Source organism: Bos indicus, chromosome 8 (genome assembly GCF_029378745.1).
Source record: "Bos indicus isolate NIAB-ARS_2022 breed Sahiwal x Tharparkar chromosome 8, NIAB-ARS_B.indTharparkar_mat_pri_1.0, whole genome shotgun sequence".
In the NCBI taxonomy this organism is placed as follows: Eukaryota; Metazoa; Chordata; class Mammalia; order Artiodactyla; family Bovidae; genus Bos; species Bos indicus.
Window position 1 is genome coordinate 45,327,381 of NC_091767.1, and position 15,732 is coordinate 45,343,112.

The 15,732-nt window shown below is 41.7% G+C and overlaps 1 protein-coding gene across 8 annotated transcripts in view; it reads left to right on the forward strand.

The window, feature by feature from the left end:
- Window positions 1-15,388, forward strand: part of TJP2 (tight junction protein 2) — a 128,283-nt gene extending 112,895 nt beyond the window's left edge. For 4 of the 8 annotated variants that reach the window (XM_019966044.2, XM_070794238.1, XM_019966043.2 and 1 more), the window contains 6 exons: window positions 7,096-7,196; window positions 8,402-8,614; window positions 9,877-9,987; window positions 11,159-11,488; window positions 12,961-13,046; window positions 14,456-15,388. In XM_019966044.2, coding sequence (XP_019821603.2) covers window positions 7,096-7,196; window positions 8,402-8,614; window positions 9,877-9,987; window positions 11,159-11,488; window positions 12,961-13,046; window positions 14,456-14,621 — 1,007 coding nt within the window. In that variant the 3' untranslated portion in view covers window positions 14,622-15,388. The remainder of the gene's footprint in view (window positions 1-7,095; window positions 7,197-8,401; window positions 8,615-9,876; window positions 9,988-11,158; window positions 11,489-12,960; window positions 13,047-14,455) is intronic. The other 4 variants (XM_019966045.2, XM_070794235.1, XM_019966046.2 and 1 more) reach the window with 2 other exon arrangements.
- The last annotated feature ends 344 nt before the right edge of the window (window positions 15,389-15,732 follow it).

The following is a 15,732-nucleotide window of genomic DNA, read 5'->3' on the forward strand; positions in this document are numbered from 1 at the left end:
AAGGAATAGGAAAATAATCTGAATGGAAAATAGTTATCTGAAATTCTGTTTATGACTCCTCAAAAAGGAACTAATCCTATAAAGTGAGTGTACTAGACTCATGGTGTTTGTATATTTAACTTTGTAAGTTTGACTGTTTGAGCATGATCATAAAGATCCATAATACACAATACCTGGTCATTTGGATGAGGTTCAGATTTTTGGGTGGGACTACAAGGCTAGTGATTAAGCCTGGCATAGCACTGAGTACCCATATCTGGCATGGTACTTCTCTTCTTACCATCCATGCGTACGCTGACTTACAAGGTGATAGGAACTTGGTTTCATTATTTTAAAATGTCTCTGAAATAGCCTTGAATATTCTGCATATCAGATGATATTAAGAATTTATTACTCCTGTTTTTAAGGTGAAAATGATACTGTGATTATGTTAGGTTTTTTTTTTAGAAGTTCTCATTTTTAGGCATGTATGGTAAATAAGAGTATTTATGGATGACCTAATATCGTGTCTGGGATTTGCTTAAATAATCTTCAGTGAGGAGACTTAGTGTGGCTATAGACCAGACTGGCCAAGAGCTGATAGTTGCTGAAGCTGGGTGATGCATTCATGATCTATACTCTTCTCTCCACTTTTGTGTGTCTAAAGTTTTCCATAATAGGATATTTTTTAAAATTCCTGAAATGAAGACCTACTGCTGCTGCTATTCATGAAAGTAAAATGATTTAAGAATGTGACCTTTTTAGTAACTGAATGTGTGCACTGCCTAAAAAAAACAACTAGTTCTGTGAATGTGGTAAAATTAAGGGTTTAAAAGGGTTGCATGAAGTTTTTGGTCATGCAGTTTTATGGAAGCCACATGTAGCAATTGTGTGGATATAATTAATATCCTTAGGATAATGATAGCTCTGTGAATTCGGGCTTCCCTTATAGCTCAGTTGGGAAAGAATCTGCCTGCAATGCAGGAGACCCGAGTTTGATTCTTGGGTGGGGAAGATCCCCTGGAGAAGGAAATGGCAACCCACTCTAGTATTCTTGCCTGGAAAATCTCATGGACAGGGGAGCCTGGTGGGCTACAGTCCATGGGGTCACAAGAGTCAGATACAACTTAGTGACTAAACTGAGTTCAGCACCAGTCATCATCAACCTATGCCACTTTTAACTTATCTGACACTGGGAAGGGAAGGGAAGGGGAGAGTGTGAATGAATGTCTACATTAGACCCTTGTTTTATTGTTACTGGCTTTTCTTATTAAAGAGTGAGGTGCACTACTTACCACTATGGTGAAGTGCTCTAACTGAGAGGTCCTCTAACCAAAGGCAAAGAAGGAAGTGGTGCTTCATAAACTGGATTCTTGTGAATGTAGAGTCAAGAGTAAGCTTGTGCTTTTGGCATGTTCATATGTGATCTTTCCTTTGTTTTACCGCTACTTCTGTAATTAATATTATCTTTACTGTTTTTATTACAGCAATAGCTAACAGTGGTATAGCCTTTCACGGGTGCTGTCTTATTAGGCCATAGGAAAGGCCAGGTGATTTCTGCATGGTCACACATTAGTGTATGGCTGAGCCAAGACTAACACTGTGGTGTCTCTGACTGTGTGTCCAATATTCTATATACTTCACAGCTGCTGCTGCTGCTAAGTCGCTTCAGTCATGTCTGACTCTGTGCGACCCCATAGATGGCAGCCCATCAGGCTTCCCCGACCCTGGGATTCTCCAGGCAAGAACACCGGAGTGGGTTGCCATTTCCCTCTCCAATGCATGAAAGTGAAAAGTGAAAGTGATGTCACTCAGTCGTGTCTGACTCTAGTGACCCCATGGACTGCAGCCCACCAGGCTCCGCCGTCCATGGGATTTTCCAGGCAAAAGTACTGAAGTGGGGTGCCATTGCCTTCTATCCTAATGCTGAATGGGGTCTTATGTTGCCATTCCTCCATTTAACAGATAATTCATTGAATTTGAGGTCCATGTGATTGTGACTGATGTTAAATCTACACCCACTTCATTTCCCCCCACCTCCTTACCTTTGTGTAAGTCCATTGAATGACTAGAAGCATCCCTCAGAGAGTTGAATTTGGGATTCATGTGAGGATCTGAGATAGCAGGCAGGGAAATAATGAGTTGTAGAGGAAGAGCCAGGCTGAGGGAGGCTAGATGCTGGCCACTTCATTGGTCTGCCTTTGAGTCAGCTTCATTTGCTGACTCAGTCTTCAGGATGGGTAGAGCAGGGTGCTGAGTAACTTACAAAAGGATGGCCCTTTCCAGCCTAACTAGTTTAACTCTTGAAACTCCGTGGATGGCCCCACTGAGCACTTTATATGCCCTGTGTCTCAACCTGGCCAGGTTGTGACTTGATGGTGTACTCCAAGGCCAGAATCCAAGGTTGTTGGGTTTTTTTAAATGATTTTAAATTAACAGCATTTATGGCCTTTAAATGAATTAATAGGGGCTTCCCAGGCGGTGCTAGTGGTAAAGAATCTGCCTGCTAATGCAGGTAATGCAAGAGATGCAGGTTTGATCCCTGGGTCCGGAAGATCCCCTGGAGGAGGAAATGGCAACCTGCTCCGGTATTCTTGCCTGGGAAATCCCATCAACAGAGAAGCCTGACAGGCTACAGTCCATGGGGTCACAAAGAGTTGGACACGACTGAGTGACTAGAACAACAACAACTAAGCAACAAGAATCAGATTTACATCAGTGACAATAGTCATCAAGCAGTGCCTTCACACACACAATGAATCAATAAGTGGGGAAAATAGAGCAACTGTGATGAACAGTAATTCAAAATCAAGGCTTGTGTTGCAGGTGGATTAACTCAATGAATATCTTTCTTTTTTCCTTGTTGCACAGTAACGAGAGAATCCCATTTTCCACAGATGAGTATTTAAATTTGACAGTATTAAAATGACTCTCCTTGAAGTTACTATGTATAAAAGTGATTGAGTAGGAGAACTGAAGATCTGTACAGTGTCATGATAAATTGTTAGTATTTCAGATGTAGGACAAATCAGGGCTTAGTATGATATTAGTAGTAGCTGGTTACAAGAAAAACTAGCATTGCTAGTTTTTGTTGATTTACTTTTTTTGTACTGTTATGCTTAATATTATGTCTTGCTCATTTTTGAAAGGTATAAATTATTTCATCTTTTGTTTTTTAACATATATCCATTACTGTTTTTATAATATAGTCAAATACCTTTTACCTAAAAAATAAAAATTAAAGCAAAATGACTCTTCTTGCACATTCAAGGTACTTCTCAATTATGCAAAGATGACAAGGGAAACTTTATTCTGAGATTTGCCCAAAAGCAAGTTAATTTGTCAATGTAAATAAAATGTTAGGCTTCCCAACCTTCCCCCATTACTTTAAAAAAGTTATTGTAGAATAATATATTTTGCATGCACATGTTACAAAAATTATTTTTTAAAACATGAAGTTTACATTACATAGAAGCACTTAGTTCGTGATTTAAAGACCACAGAAATGGAATTGTGGACTTAGAGATCCATGCAGAGCCATCCTTTGTGTGAAATTGTGGGATTTTTAAAGTACCACAGGATGGCCCAGCACTTTTCTCAGTTTCCCAGATTTCATTAATGTGAAATTTGTAACTTACAGATCATGACTTTAATTATATTAATTTAAAATTAATGTACAATGCAGTCCTAAGACTTTGGAAATGCTGAATAAATGCTATTCATTAGTGATAGTATTTTATACTTTTTCAAAGTCTTTAATTGTTACATATTGTAAACATTTTTCATTTCCATAATGCAGTGTTTGAGAAAGCCTAGTGAGGAGGAGTGAATCTTGTACCAGTTAAAAATACCCGAACTGCAATAGGCAATTTTTGATTTCCCAAGGATATGTAGGGGCACTACGGACCACAGGAAGCAGGTGGAAGTTGCCAGTCTCCCTGGCTGGGCACCTTGGTTGATGCCTGTCCATTTAGAGTCCCTCTAAATGGTAGCCCTGGATAGCACTTTTGAAATTTAATTTATATACCCTATAATTCACCTGATTTAAGCATGCAGTTCAGTAGTTTTTAGTATATTCTGGAGAAGGCAATGGCACCCCACTCCAGTACTCTTGCCTGGAAAATCCCATGGACGGAGGAGCCTGGTGGGCAGCAGTCCATGAGGTCGCTAGGAGTCGACTTCACTTTCACTTTCACTTTTCACTTTCATGCATTGGAGAAGGCAATGGCACCCCACTCCAGTATTTTTGCCTGGAGAATCCCAGGGACAGAGGAGCCTAGTGGGCTGCTGTCTGTGGGGTCGCACAGAGTCGGACACGACTGAAGCGAGATGTATAGCCATCACTACCACCAATTTTGGAACTTCTCTATTGCCCTGAAGAGAAACCTCCTACCGTTACAGTCACTTCTGACTTCTCTTCACCCCTCCAGCCTCACATGTTGCCTTTGTCACCTTATGCTGTTGAACAGCCTCCTCGGTTGTGGAAGGAGAAGTAGCGCCGAGGGCACCCGTGCCTAGGCTGGCGATGGATGCCCTCAGAAGCCCAGGACTCCCGGCCGTGGTAGAGGCTGAAGGAAGCTCCTTCCAGTATCTCACCTTCTGGAGTTTGAGAGATGTATTTAGTCTCTCCAAGGAAGCATGAATCTAATCCAGAGGTTGGAAATGACAGGAGTTAACCTAATGGCTTGTAGTCAAAGAATCTGAGAAACCTGAAGAGCAAAAGTCAACAGTAAACCAAAGGAACTTGATTCTAAGAGAAAGGAGGGCACCACCGTGGCTGTGCTCCCACCTCTTAAAGAGAAGTAAAGTGCATGATCTGAATGCCACCAACTCAGTTAGAAATTACTGTTTTTTCTTTTTTTCCATGCACTAGACTTCAATATGAATTCAATAAGAGGCTTCTGGCTTGTTTCATTTTATCAGGGGGCATGAACATACTTTCTGCATTTCACAAATGGCCCTTTTAATTTTAGGTTTTCCTCCTGATAAATACAAACTTTACTCATCTTAGACTTCTGCATAAAGCTCAAAAAGGTAGCTGGACATTCTGTGTACATTTAGTGGAGATCACTCATTTTGTCCCTGGGGTGCCCAATGTCACTTCTGTTACCAAGAGGATAGTAATCTTTACAAGGTACTGTGATAAGGCTTCCCAGATGGCACTTGTGGTAAAGAACCCGCCTGCCAATGTAGAAGATGCTGGCGATGTAAGTTTGATCCCTGGGTTGGGAATGAACCCACTCCAGTATTCTTGCCCGGAGAATTCCATGGACAGAGGAGTCTGGCCGGCTGCAGTCCATGGGGTTACAAAGAGTCAGACACGACCAAGCGACTAACACACACACGGTAAGGGTACAAAAGTTCAAGGAAACAAGATTGATTTTCTTTTAGTTGTCCAAAGTATCGGTTTATTCTAATACTATAAATAATTAATAGCCCAGGAAATTGTCAGCTTGTTCAGGATTTTCCAAGGTCAATGTTGGGACTTTTTAAATGACAGAATGCTGTATGTTACTGGGAAGAAAATCTTGAAGCAAAATTGCTTACAAAATTTGCTTTCTGGTTCTTTGGAGTTATTTATAGAGAAGTATGCAGACTTCAGGATAGGTGGAGCAGGCTGCCTAACAACTTTCAGCAACAAGATCCAGTTTTCTTTGGGGTGACACATAATGGGCTTAATAATAGGCCATGATGATGTAGCTCTAAAAAGAACTGATTTACCTGGAATTTGATCATTTTAGGTCCAAAGTATTGCTGAAGAATGATCACATGTATTTTACTGGTTGATATTTTATCCTGGTGCTCCCAATTCATGTTTCAGATGGGCTGAGTCACGCAGTGGCTGAAGCCATAAGCTCTAAAAGCAGACTTCTGAGTTTGCATCCAGGCTTTTCCACTTGCTTGGTGTGAGGCCTTAGACTAGTTACTTTCACTGCTGTGCCTCAGTTTTTTATCTATAGAATGGGGATGATAGCAACACCCACCTTGCAAGGTTTGTTTAAGCATAAAATGAACTAATCCATGTAACGTATTTAGGAAAGTGCTTGGTCAGTCCTAGTAAGTGCTGTTACGTGGGAAGCATTTGGTTCAGAATAGAAAATGTATGTCCCATGAATACACACACCTGTAGAGTTTGGTTAGTCTGTATCTATATTCTGAAATGTTTAAGCCTATCAAAATGACATACATTTAGTTTTTTATTGGAGATAAACAGTACATTGGTATATATTTTTCTTTTACTGTTCATGTCTATATATTGATTTTTTAAATATGTACTTTTATATTTTATTTAGATGTGTTATTTTTGCCCCTGAAAGCACACTCTTTAAAAATGTATTTTTTTAATTTATTTTTTAATTGGAAGAAAATTGCTTTACAGTGTTGAGTTGGTTTCTGCCATACAACAACATGAATCAGTTATGATTTTATATATATAAAATCATACACACACACACACACACACACACACACACACTGTCCCTCTTGATCCTCCTTCCCCCTTTCCCATCCCACCTGCTCTAGGTCATCAGAGTGCCATGCTGGGCTCCCTATGTCACAGAGCAGCTTCTCCCTAGCTATCTATTTTACACATGATAGTATATGTGTCTATGCTACTTTCTCAATTCATCCTACCCTCTCCTTCCCCTGCTGTGTTGACAAGTCTGTTCTTTACATCTGCATCACCATTCCTTCCTTGCAAATAGGTTCATCAGTACTATTTTTCTAGATTCCGTATACATGCGTTAATATGTGGTACTTGTTCTTCTCTCTCTGACTTACTTCACCCTGTATAACAGGCTCTAGGTTGATCCACCTTACTACAACTGACTCAAATTCATTTCTTAAAAACATATTTTTTAAAGGTAGCTTTTCTGAAAAATAAACATAAATCCATTTTTAGTTTTATGACATCCACCTATAATGCAGACTTCAACAGATAGATGGTAATAACTTTAATTATATTCAATTGAAAGAATAGTGTTCAACTATGTGCCAGCTTTCTCTTCCATTTGCTAAAGTTTTAACTCAAATATGACAAGTTAGGGTAAGTTACGTCCAATAAGTTTTCTAATAAACGTGAAATTGAGGCACACCTTTTGGTTTACATTTCTGTAGCTACAATCAACCTCAATTCAGCCAACGACAGCTGGTTTGGCAGCTTGAAAGACACGATTCAGCATCAGCAAGGAGAAGCAGTCTGGGTCTCTGAAGGAAAGGTAGGTGACACAGATGCTCTGCTGTGAGGTGAGAGTCTGTGGTCTGAATTTTTTTCTCAAGAGGGTAGTGAATGTAGTAAAACCATGCACATTTCGAGTAATCTCAACATATGCTTCAATTGTTCAAAAATTTGTAAATTCTCTGGAAAAGTAACAAAATGAAGGGACTTTTACAAGAAAAGCAGAATGGGATATATGCAGCCCTACATTCACTTCCCTTTTGCTTTTAATGTAGTAACTAGTGTTGTGTTCCAAGCACACTAATCAGAGCTTACAAGACCTTGTGCTGAACTCCACAGCTTATTACCAAGGACCTGGGGAACCCAGAGTGGAGATGAGGCGTTAGGTTGAGGGCGTGGAGAACATAGTTAAAAATTAATAGAAGGAAGAAAAGCTAATGGAATTGGAATCGTTGTGTTAGAAAGAAGGTTGGCAGAAGATGAGTTCTAGGGTTTTGAGTAGGTGCTGAGAGAGCGCTAGAATCTGGTACAGGCTCCTAACCTTGGCTCACTTCTCATCTGTGGAGGAAGTTCTCACACAGCCCTACTGCAGGAAGGAAGCAGAGAAACTATAGAATTCCCTGTGGTACTAGGAGCCCTTGGTGCTGGTATTCTGTGGTCCAGCTGAATTGAGGTCGTTTGTGAGACATTCAAGGTACGATTTTGTTGCCTAAGTGCCTCTATTACCAGTTAATGGTTGAGTCCTAGCCCTGCCCTTGGGGAACTGCATGTTCAGTCAGAGTATCTAGCATGTACTGACTGCTTATGCCCACTGCGGCTCTGTGCTAGCCTCCGTGGGGAGAACAGGCTGAGCACGATGGAGCTTCTGCCTTCAAGGATTTGAGAATCTCGTGGGTGAGTGGAGAGGCATACAGCTCCAGACAGCATGCACTTATCCCTGGGAGACCAGTTCAATAGAAAAAACTGGAGGGGAGCCAGATTCTGGAAGAAAAACGCACAATGTGAGGAAGCCTGATGGATGGTGGCAAGGAGAGATAGGGTTGGAGGGTTTCTAATTTAAGTCTCTACACAAAAATTTACATAGTCATTTAAAGCCAAGTGATTTCAGGAAGATAAAGGTGAACTTCCTTTTCTCGAACAAGTCAAGGTTTCAGTCCCTGGGCTGTGCCCTTGGGAATTTTCTTGAGTCCTCACTCCCAGGAGCCATGTCAGATCCCACTGACCCTCCGAAACAAATTCCTCTAGATGGAAGGGATGGATGATGATCCCGAAGACCGCATGTCCTACTTAACCGCCATGGGCGCGGACTATCTGAGTTGCGACAGCCGCCTCATCAGTGACTTTGAAGACACCGACGGTGAAGGAGGTGCCTACACTGACAATGAGCTGGATGAGCCAGCTGAGGAGCCGCTGGTGTCTTCCATCACCCGCTCCTCGGAGCCGGTGCAGCATGAGGAGGTGAGGCGAGGCAGGCCTGGGCAGGAAAAGGAGGTTCTGGTGTTTTACTCGAATTGCTCTGGCCAACAGCTTGTTCAGGATGCTGAGGCAGGTATTCCTAAGGGTTGGAGTGGAGACGTCTAGGGAGCCTCTCATTCCAAGCTAATGCCTGTGTGATTGTGGATATGGTCCAGAGGGGAATGGGACAGGAACCCAGTGCTGGGAGAGGCTGAGTGATCAGCACTCACCCCACAGATGCCCCTGGGCACGATGTCGTGATGTGAGGCCAGCTGTCCAAATTACCAGTGGGGCATTGTTTTTAAATACAATATTGTTGTATTTACTTGTAACCTTTGATTAGGTCTCTCTCTGTACTCTTAGGTATCTGTGCTTTTTCTTCTCCACCCTACCTTTAACCTTTCTAATCTTGCCAAAACTCCTGAGTGTTTCCCCATCAGTTTCCTTCTCTCTTGTATTTCAGTTTTTTAATTGAGTTTATTGATTAATTATATGTCTGATCTCGCGTACTATGCATCCACTGGCCAGTGAATAGACTGCTTCTGTGATTCTAGAAATCACATTGCTAGCACTAAGTTAGGACCAGAGCAGTTATGGGTTGCACCTAAGAGAACACTGGGATAATGACCTTTGCAGACAAAATTCTCCACATATTTGGACTTCTGTGGACTTCTCTTCAGCAGTTTAGGTTGTTTCAGTGAATTTTGTTTTTTACAATATAGAAGGACCAAATATGTAAGTTGAAAGGAGGAACAATTCACCATGACAAAAAAAAAATTAGTATATACTGTCGGACAAGTCATAAAAAGTAAATTAACTCATGAATGTCTGCAGATACAGTTGAGCTAATGCTTTAAAATGTTAACAGCTGGTGGTCAGGTAGTTAAGACTCCACACTTCCACTTCAGGGATGTGGGAAACTAGCATGATGGATGCCACATGGTGCAGCCAAAAATGAAAAAAAAGAATAAAATATTAACAGCTGTTAGTGACAAAACTTTACAAAAACCTCTTGTTTTCTTACTGTAAAGGGAGAGATGCAGCTAGTTTTGGAAAAAATGTTCCTTAAGCACTTGCTAATGGGAGAATATACCAGGTATCTGCCTTTTTAGTAAAGAAGCACTGGGTCAGGAGCTCAACTTACGCACATTAGGAACCTTAACATCTTAATTCCCACAAGTTCGAAGAACTCCAGCAAAGAAGACCAGTGCTCTCTTCTTCCTGCTGGGATGTTCTTGTTGTGAATGAACCTTTATGTCTTGTAGAGCATAAGGAAACCCAGCCCAGAGCCACGAGCTCAGATGAGGAGGGCTGCTAGCAGAGATCAACTTAGGGACAATAGCCCGCCCCCGACATTCAAGCCAGAGCCGCCCAAGGTACGTGGCTGGGAAGCCCAGGATGGGAAGGAGGAAGAAACACATTGAGCTCACCTGGAGCTCCAGCGTAGCCAGGGCAGAGCATGCACAGTAAGATGGCACTGGATTATGGTTTTGACCAACTGGGTTCTCCACTGGAGCCTATCTTTTGGGTGAATCCAAAAAATTAAGAAGTGGCAAAAACATAACATGGAAAGGCAGTTTTAGAAGAGGGTACAATTTTAGGACTGTTAGTGTTTGTTTCCTTTTGTTCTTTATTTGTTTGTTTGTTTATGTAGAAAGAATAAAAGTTGGATGACTACTGCATGCCCGGAATCACCTGTCATAGAATCTGTTTTTCTTCTTCTATCCAATTAAATTTTTCTTCCCACAATCTGATTTAGATGCACCTGAAAAAATCCTTCCTGGTGACTTGCTACAGAAAACAGTCACCACTGTTGTTTACAGTGCCTCTCGTTATGAGGACAGTTTATTTTTTAAGTAAACCATTGTCCAGAAAAGACTCAATGTGAGGACACACGTCATATGATTTTTCATCCTCTCTGAATCACAGCTATAACTGTGGCTTTCTCTTAGAACCCAGTAAAGTTTCTCTTCCTAACTCAGTGCTTTAGATGAGAAGAAAGTAATAACTCATTGTGAGCTCTTAGAGGTAATTGGTGACCTAATAATATAGATGAGTGAAAGTTTACAAGCGGCCTAGGATGGAAGTATGAAGACAAAGTGGCCATCAGCATGATATTCTCCCTTACCACTCCCCACCCCAGTCTCCTCACTTCTGGGTGGACCTCTGGGCCAAGGCACGTCCCCTCAGCATGGTGTGAACTCAGGAGCCACCCTTCCATCCTGAAGCCTGACTTGTTCTGAGGTCCTCTCTAAGATTCAAATCTCCTCTAGGGCAGAGTTAGGTCTGATCCACCTCTAGCACTTGCAGGCCTAGCAGCACCCTCTTGGTTTCCTCGAGCCCTTAATACTTTTCTGTAGGGAGTGAGGTAGGGCTTTGGATGCCAGATCTTGGCCATGTACCTTGTCGTATTTGATTTCTTGTTGGAGTGGAATTTGTTGACCACCTTTGGAAACTGATCAGGAAATGGAGTGTATTAAATCACTAATAGAGATTTGAAAATAAACGGAAAGCTCAAGGTTAAAACTATGTCATTGCTCTCTGCAGGCCAAAACCCAAAACAGAGAAGAATCTTTTGACTTCTCCAGATCTTATGAATACAAGTCAAACCCCTCAGCCGCTGCTGGTAACGAAATTCCAGGGGCATCTACCAAAGGTTGTCCTCCTCCTATTGCAGCGAAACCCACTTTTGGACGGCCTGTACTGAAGCCCTCCACTCCCGTCCCTCCCCCAGAGAGTGAGGAGACGGGAGAGGGCAGTGAGGAGCAGCACAATGCTCCCAAATCTGTCCTGGGCAAAGTAAAAATATTTGAGAAGATGGATCACAAGGCAAAGTTACAGAGAATGCAAGAGCTCCAAGAAGCACAGAATGCAAGGGTAATTGTTTTTAATCACTGGGTCATTTTAGTGTGTCAACAATAAGAATTTTAAAGAAGTTTCATTGCAGTGTAGTGATTTACAGTCCTTTTGCCACTGCTGCAAACATGAAAGGGTATGTTGACGTGCGTGATACAAAGGCACATCCTATGGGTGTGTCATTTTCAGATTGCCAGCTATTAGCCCATCCATTTTTCTTCCAGTCAAGAAAACCTGACATTGCAGGTGAATAGGATTCTGCTCTTTGTGCTTCAGAACTTTATATTGGGTTCTGGAATAGGAAAGTGCGACAAGAGAATCTGTGGCCTCTTCAACATTATTTTTCACTGTAACATTTGTTAAGTAAAGGTTTCTGGAGCATTTTGGCCCAGTGGTTATGGGAGTTTTCTTCATTTAAATTTGTCACAACAATTGTAGTGCTTCTGAGCCTTTTTCTTTTTTAGAGGGTAGGGAAAAAGAAGGATTTATTACCTGCAGCAAGTAAGGAGAACACAAGGGATCTTTTCCCAAAGCAGTCTCTGAACTGTGAATTTGGGGAGGTTTAAGACTAAGGCTATGTGCATGTTCATAAGGGGGCTTGAGCAGATAAGACTTCAGCATGGAATTGGAACAGAGGTTGACCGAGTCCAGGCTGTAGTTGATTGAAGTCAGGAGGGTCCACATAATTCCATCCTCCAACTGGGAGGGGGCCTTAGTTCCTGGTGTCAGGACTTATTGGAACTCAGGTTCTTTATGTCTCATTGCAGAAAGAATTCAGTGAGAGACAAAGTAATTAGTAACAAAGTGGATGTATTTAGAGAGATACATCCCACAGACAGAATGCAGTCTGTCTCAAAAGGCAAGAGTGGCCGGCCCTGGGAGAAGCAAACACTTTGGACAGAGTGTGGGCCATCTCAGAAGACAAGAGATGACCCACACTCTTTCTTTTTTGCTTCTTTTGGTGGTAAAATATACATGGAACTTACCATCTTTAACATTTTTAAGTGTTCGGTGGCATTAGTATGTTCACATTTTTGTGTAACCATCTCTATCATTGGTCTCTAGAATTTTGTCATCCTCCCCAACTAAAACTGTGTGTATATTAATTATTCCTCATTTTCCCCTCCTCCAGCCCATTAACCACTATTCTGTTTTCTGTCTCTATGTATTTGACAGCTCAGGAGCCTCACAGAAGTGGAATCATACAATATTTGTCCTTTTTGTGGCTAATTTATTTCACTTAGTATAGTGTCCTAAAAGTTCAACCATGTTGTAGCATGTGGCAGACTTTCATTAGTTTTAAACATTTTTCCTATTTGACATTTACCACTAGGCATCACATACAACTCTGGAAACTAGAGGTTTGCTTCTGTTTTTCCTCTTCTTGGCTAAAATGGGATTGGAGAATGGAAGCAGCAGGAAATGAGCAAGCTGACTGGCTAGTCATTCATCCCTTCCCTCTTATTCTTTTTTTACCCCCGTAATCTCTGCAGATTGAAATTGCTCAGAAGCATCCTGATATCTATGCAGTTCCAATCAAAACACACAAGCCGGACCCTGGCCCACCCCAGTACACAAGGTAAGGGCTGCTCTGAGGGTATAGGTCTAAAAAAGGGGCTTATGTAGGACTTTGATGCTTAAGAATTTTTTTTTCACCTACATTTCAAAGTAATAAGAAAGTTTGTTTTTTAATTCCTCCTGGTAAACTGTTTACTTATTCAGTCAAATTTAATTATAAAGACCATAGAGTCAAAGTTTTATGGTAGTGTTGATTGCATGCTAAAACTAACATAGTGTTATTGTTTAGTCGCTCAATCATGTCCCACCCTTTGCGACCCCATGGACTGTAGCCGACTAATCTTTTCTGTCCATGGAGTTCTCCAGGCAAGAATACTGGAGTGGGTTGCCATTTCCTTCTGCAACACAGTGTAATCACTGACAATCCAAGTCAGTCCCATTAGACCCATTGGAGCCATGTGTGTGCATGCTGAGTCGCTTCAGTTGTGTCCAGCTCTTTGCAACCCTATGGACTGTAGCCCACCAGGCTCCTCTGTTCATAGGATTCTCCATGCAAGAATACTGGAGTGGGTTGCCATGCCCTCCTCCAGGGGATCTTTCCCACCCAGGGATAAAACCAACATCTCCTGCAGCTTCTGCGTTGCAGGTGGATTCTTTACTCCTGAGCCACCGGGGAAATCCAATTGGAGCCACAGATGCATTAAATTGTGTTAAGATAGTTCGTGAGCAAAATACCTGGGGTTTAGATGCCAGTTGTTTCATTGTTAATATTTTCTAGCTGTTGGCCAACAAGCTCAGTAATCCTTTTGTGTCACTTAGCAAAGTCAGGCTGTGTGTGAGCTGTGGCCTGAGGGAAAGGGAACATCAATTGACTGGTGTTGGTAGGATGCCTTCTGTTTAAAGTGCTGCATAGGCAGTAGTGATTATCAACAGAGTCTTCTTGTTGAGGTTTTACACTGGATCATTTCTTGCATCCGAGAATAGGAAACAAAACCACATTTTCTTGCAGCCATTCTGACTGGAAACTAGAGTCTAATTTTACAGCAATAGAAAACTAGAGGCAAGTTTCTTCTTTACCAATCAGATAGTGGCACAGCTGACCAGGAGGCCCCTGGCAACAGAGGGGGACTTGGTATAATTGACCAAAACTGGTGAAGAACTCAGTCTGCTTGTGAACTTTTAACCAGTGATCTCAGGAAGGCACCCTCATGGGGCTGGAGGGTTCTTAGGTCAGAGAGTATGTGTCTGTCTTCCCCACTCACTACTTGAGTGAGTATTGGCTTTGACCTGTTATTCCTATCCTCAATTCCACCACTCTGTAAACCTGGAACGGGGCCAGGAGTGCCCTGGTTTGTCAGCAGGGTGTGACTCAGGTAAGTCATCTGTCCTGGGCAGTTGCCCACTGCATGCAGCACAGACGGGCACGGAAGCCTGAGCTTTGGGCTGCACGTAACCCTCTCTCTTTGCTAGTTCCAGGCCCCCCGAGCCACAGAAAGGCCCTGCCAGACTTTATCAGGATCCCAGAGGAAGCTATGGCAGTGATGCTGAGGAGGAGGAATACCGGCAGCAGCTGTCAGAACACTCAAGGCGCGGTTATTACGGCCAGCCTTCCCGATACCGGGACACAGAATTATAAGGCCCGAGTTTTGACTCCTGTGTGCTCCGCGGCGTTCCCTTGGAGCAGCACTCCCACCAGGCAGGGAGGATGGCTCTTTCCAGTTTCAGCGCACTGTGGCGATGGTGGAGCACCTCCTGGGGAGCCCAGGGGACTGCGTCTGGGGAATTGAGGGCTTTGGGCTCAGAATTAAGAGAAATACTACAGTCTGATACTGTTACCTGCTTCCATGGACCAAAATCTGTATTAATTCTGTTTGCGTATTTTTAACATGTATATTAAGAAATGATAACTATTTTTCCTTATTAATAGCTGCCTTCCAGGACTGTTTCAGTGAGAGACAGAATGTGAAAAAGATAAATAAAAAATACTGTCGGACTCAAAACTAAACTCAAAGAAGTATTTTATTACATTTCTCTAAGTGCCTTTGATGAGTAGTGTCTTCAATTTTCTTCCTTTGAAGCTTTATGCAAAGCCATAATGGACTAAAATATTTTGACTAAATTTTTATACCTGTTTCAGAGCTATGGTTTTCTCTGCACTATCATCTTTTTAAGGCATTTGTCTTTGTAATATTTTCCATAAATTCTGACTGTATATTATAATGCCTATACTTGGTAGTTTGGCTACCCGTGCAAAATAGCTCGAAGACTGGGAAGTTAATATAGAAATATTTTGTCTGTTTAAAATCATGTGCTCCACAAAAGCAGAAAAATGCATTTCCAAAAATGTGTACATTGACAGCCAGTTTTATAATTTAATAAAAAGGAGGACATTGCAATCAATAAGGTGCTTAGTGGTGAATTTCTGTGTTACTTCCTGTGTTAAAGTGCATCTTTTATTTCAGTTACTGATCATGAAAATGAGGACATAATAATTGCAGAATCATAGTGTGTGCTGTGACCATTGCTGCCTAAATAGATAGTTCTTCTATTGTTGGCCATTTGGATTATTTCCATTTTTTTTTCTTTTAATATGAAATGCACGTTTTTATATATAATCCATTTTTATATTAATATATCAATGAGCAGCATTTTAATCCTTTGCAGCAGATAGGTTCTCTGAAATGGAATTACTGAATGAAAGCAGAGGAACATTTTTAAGACTCTTGGTGTTTACTGCCAAATTGCTT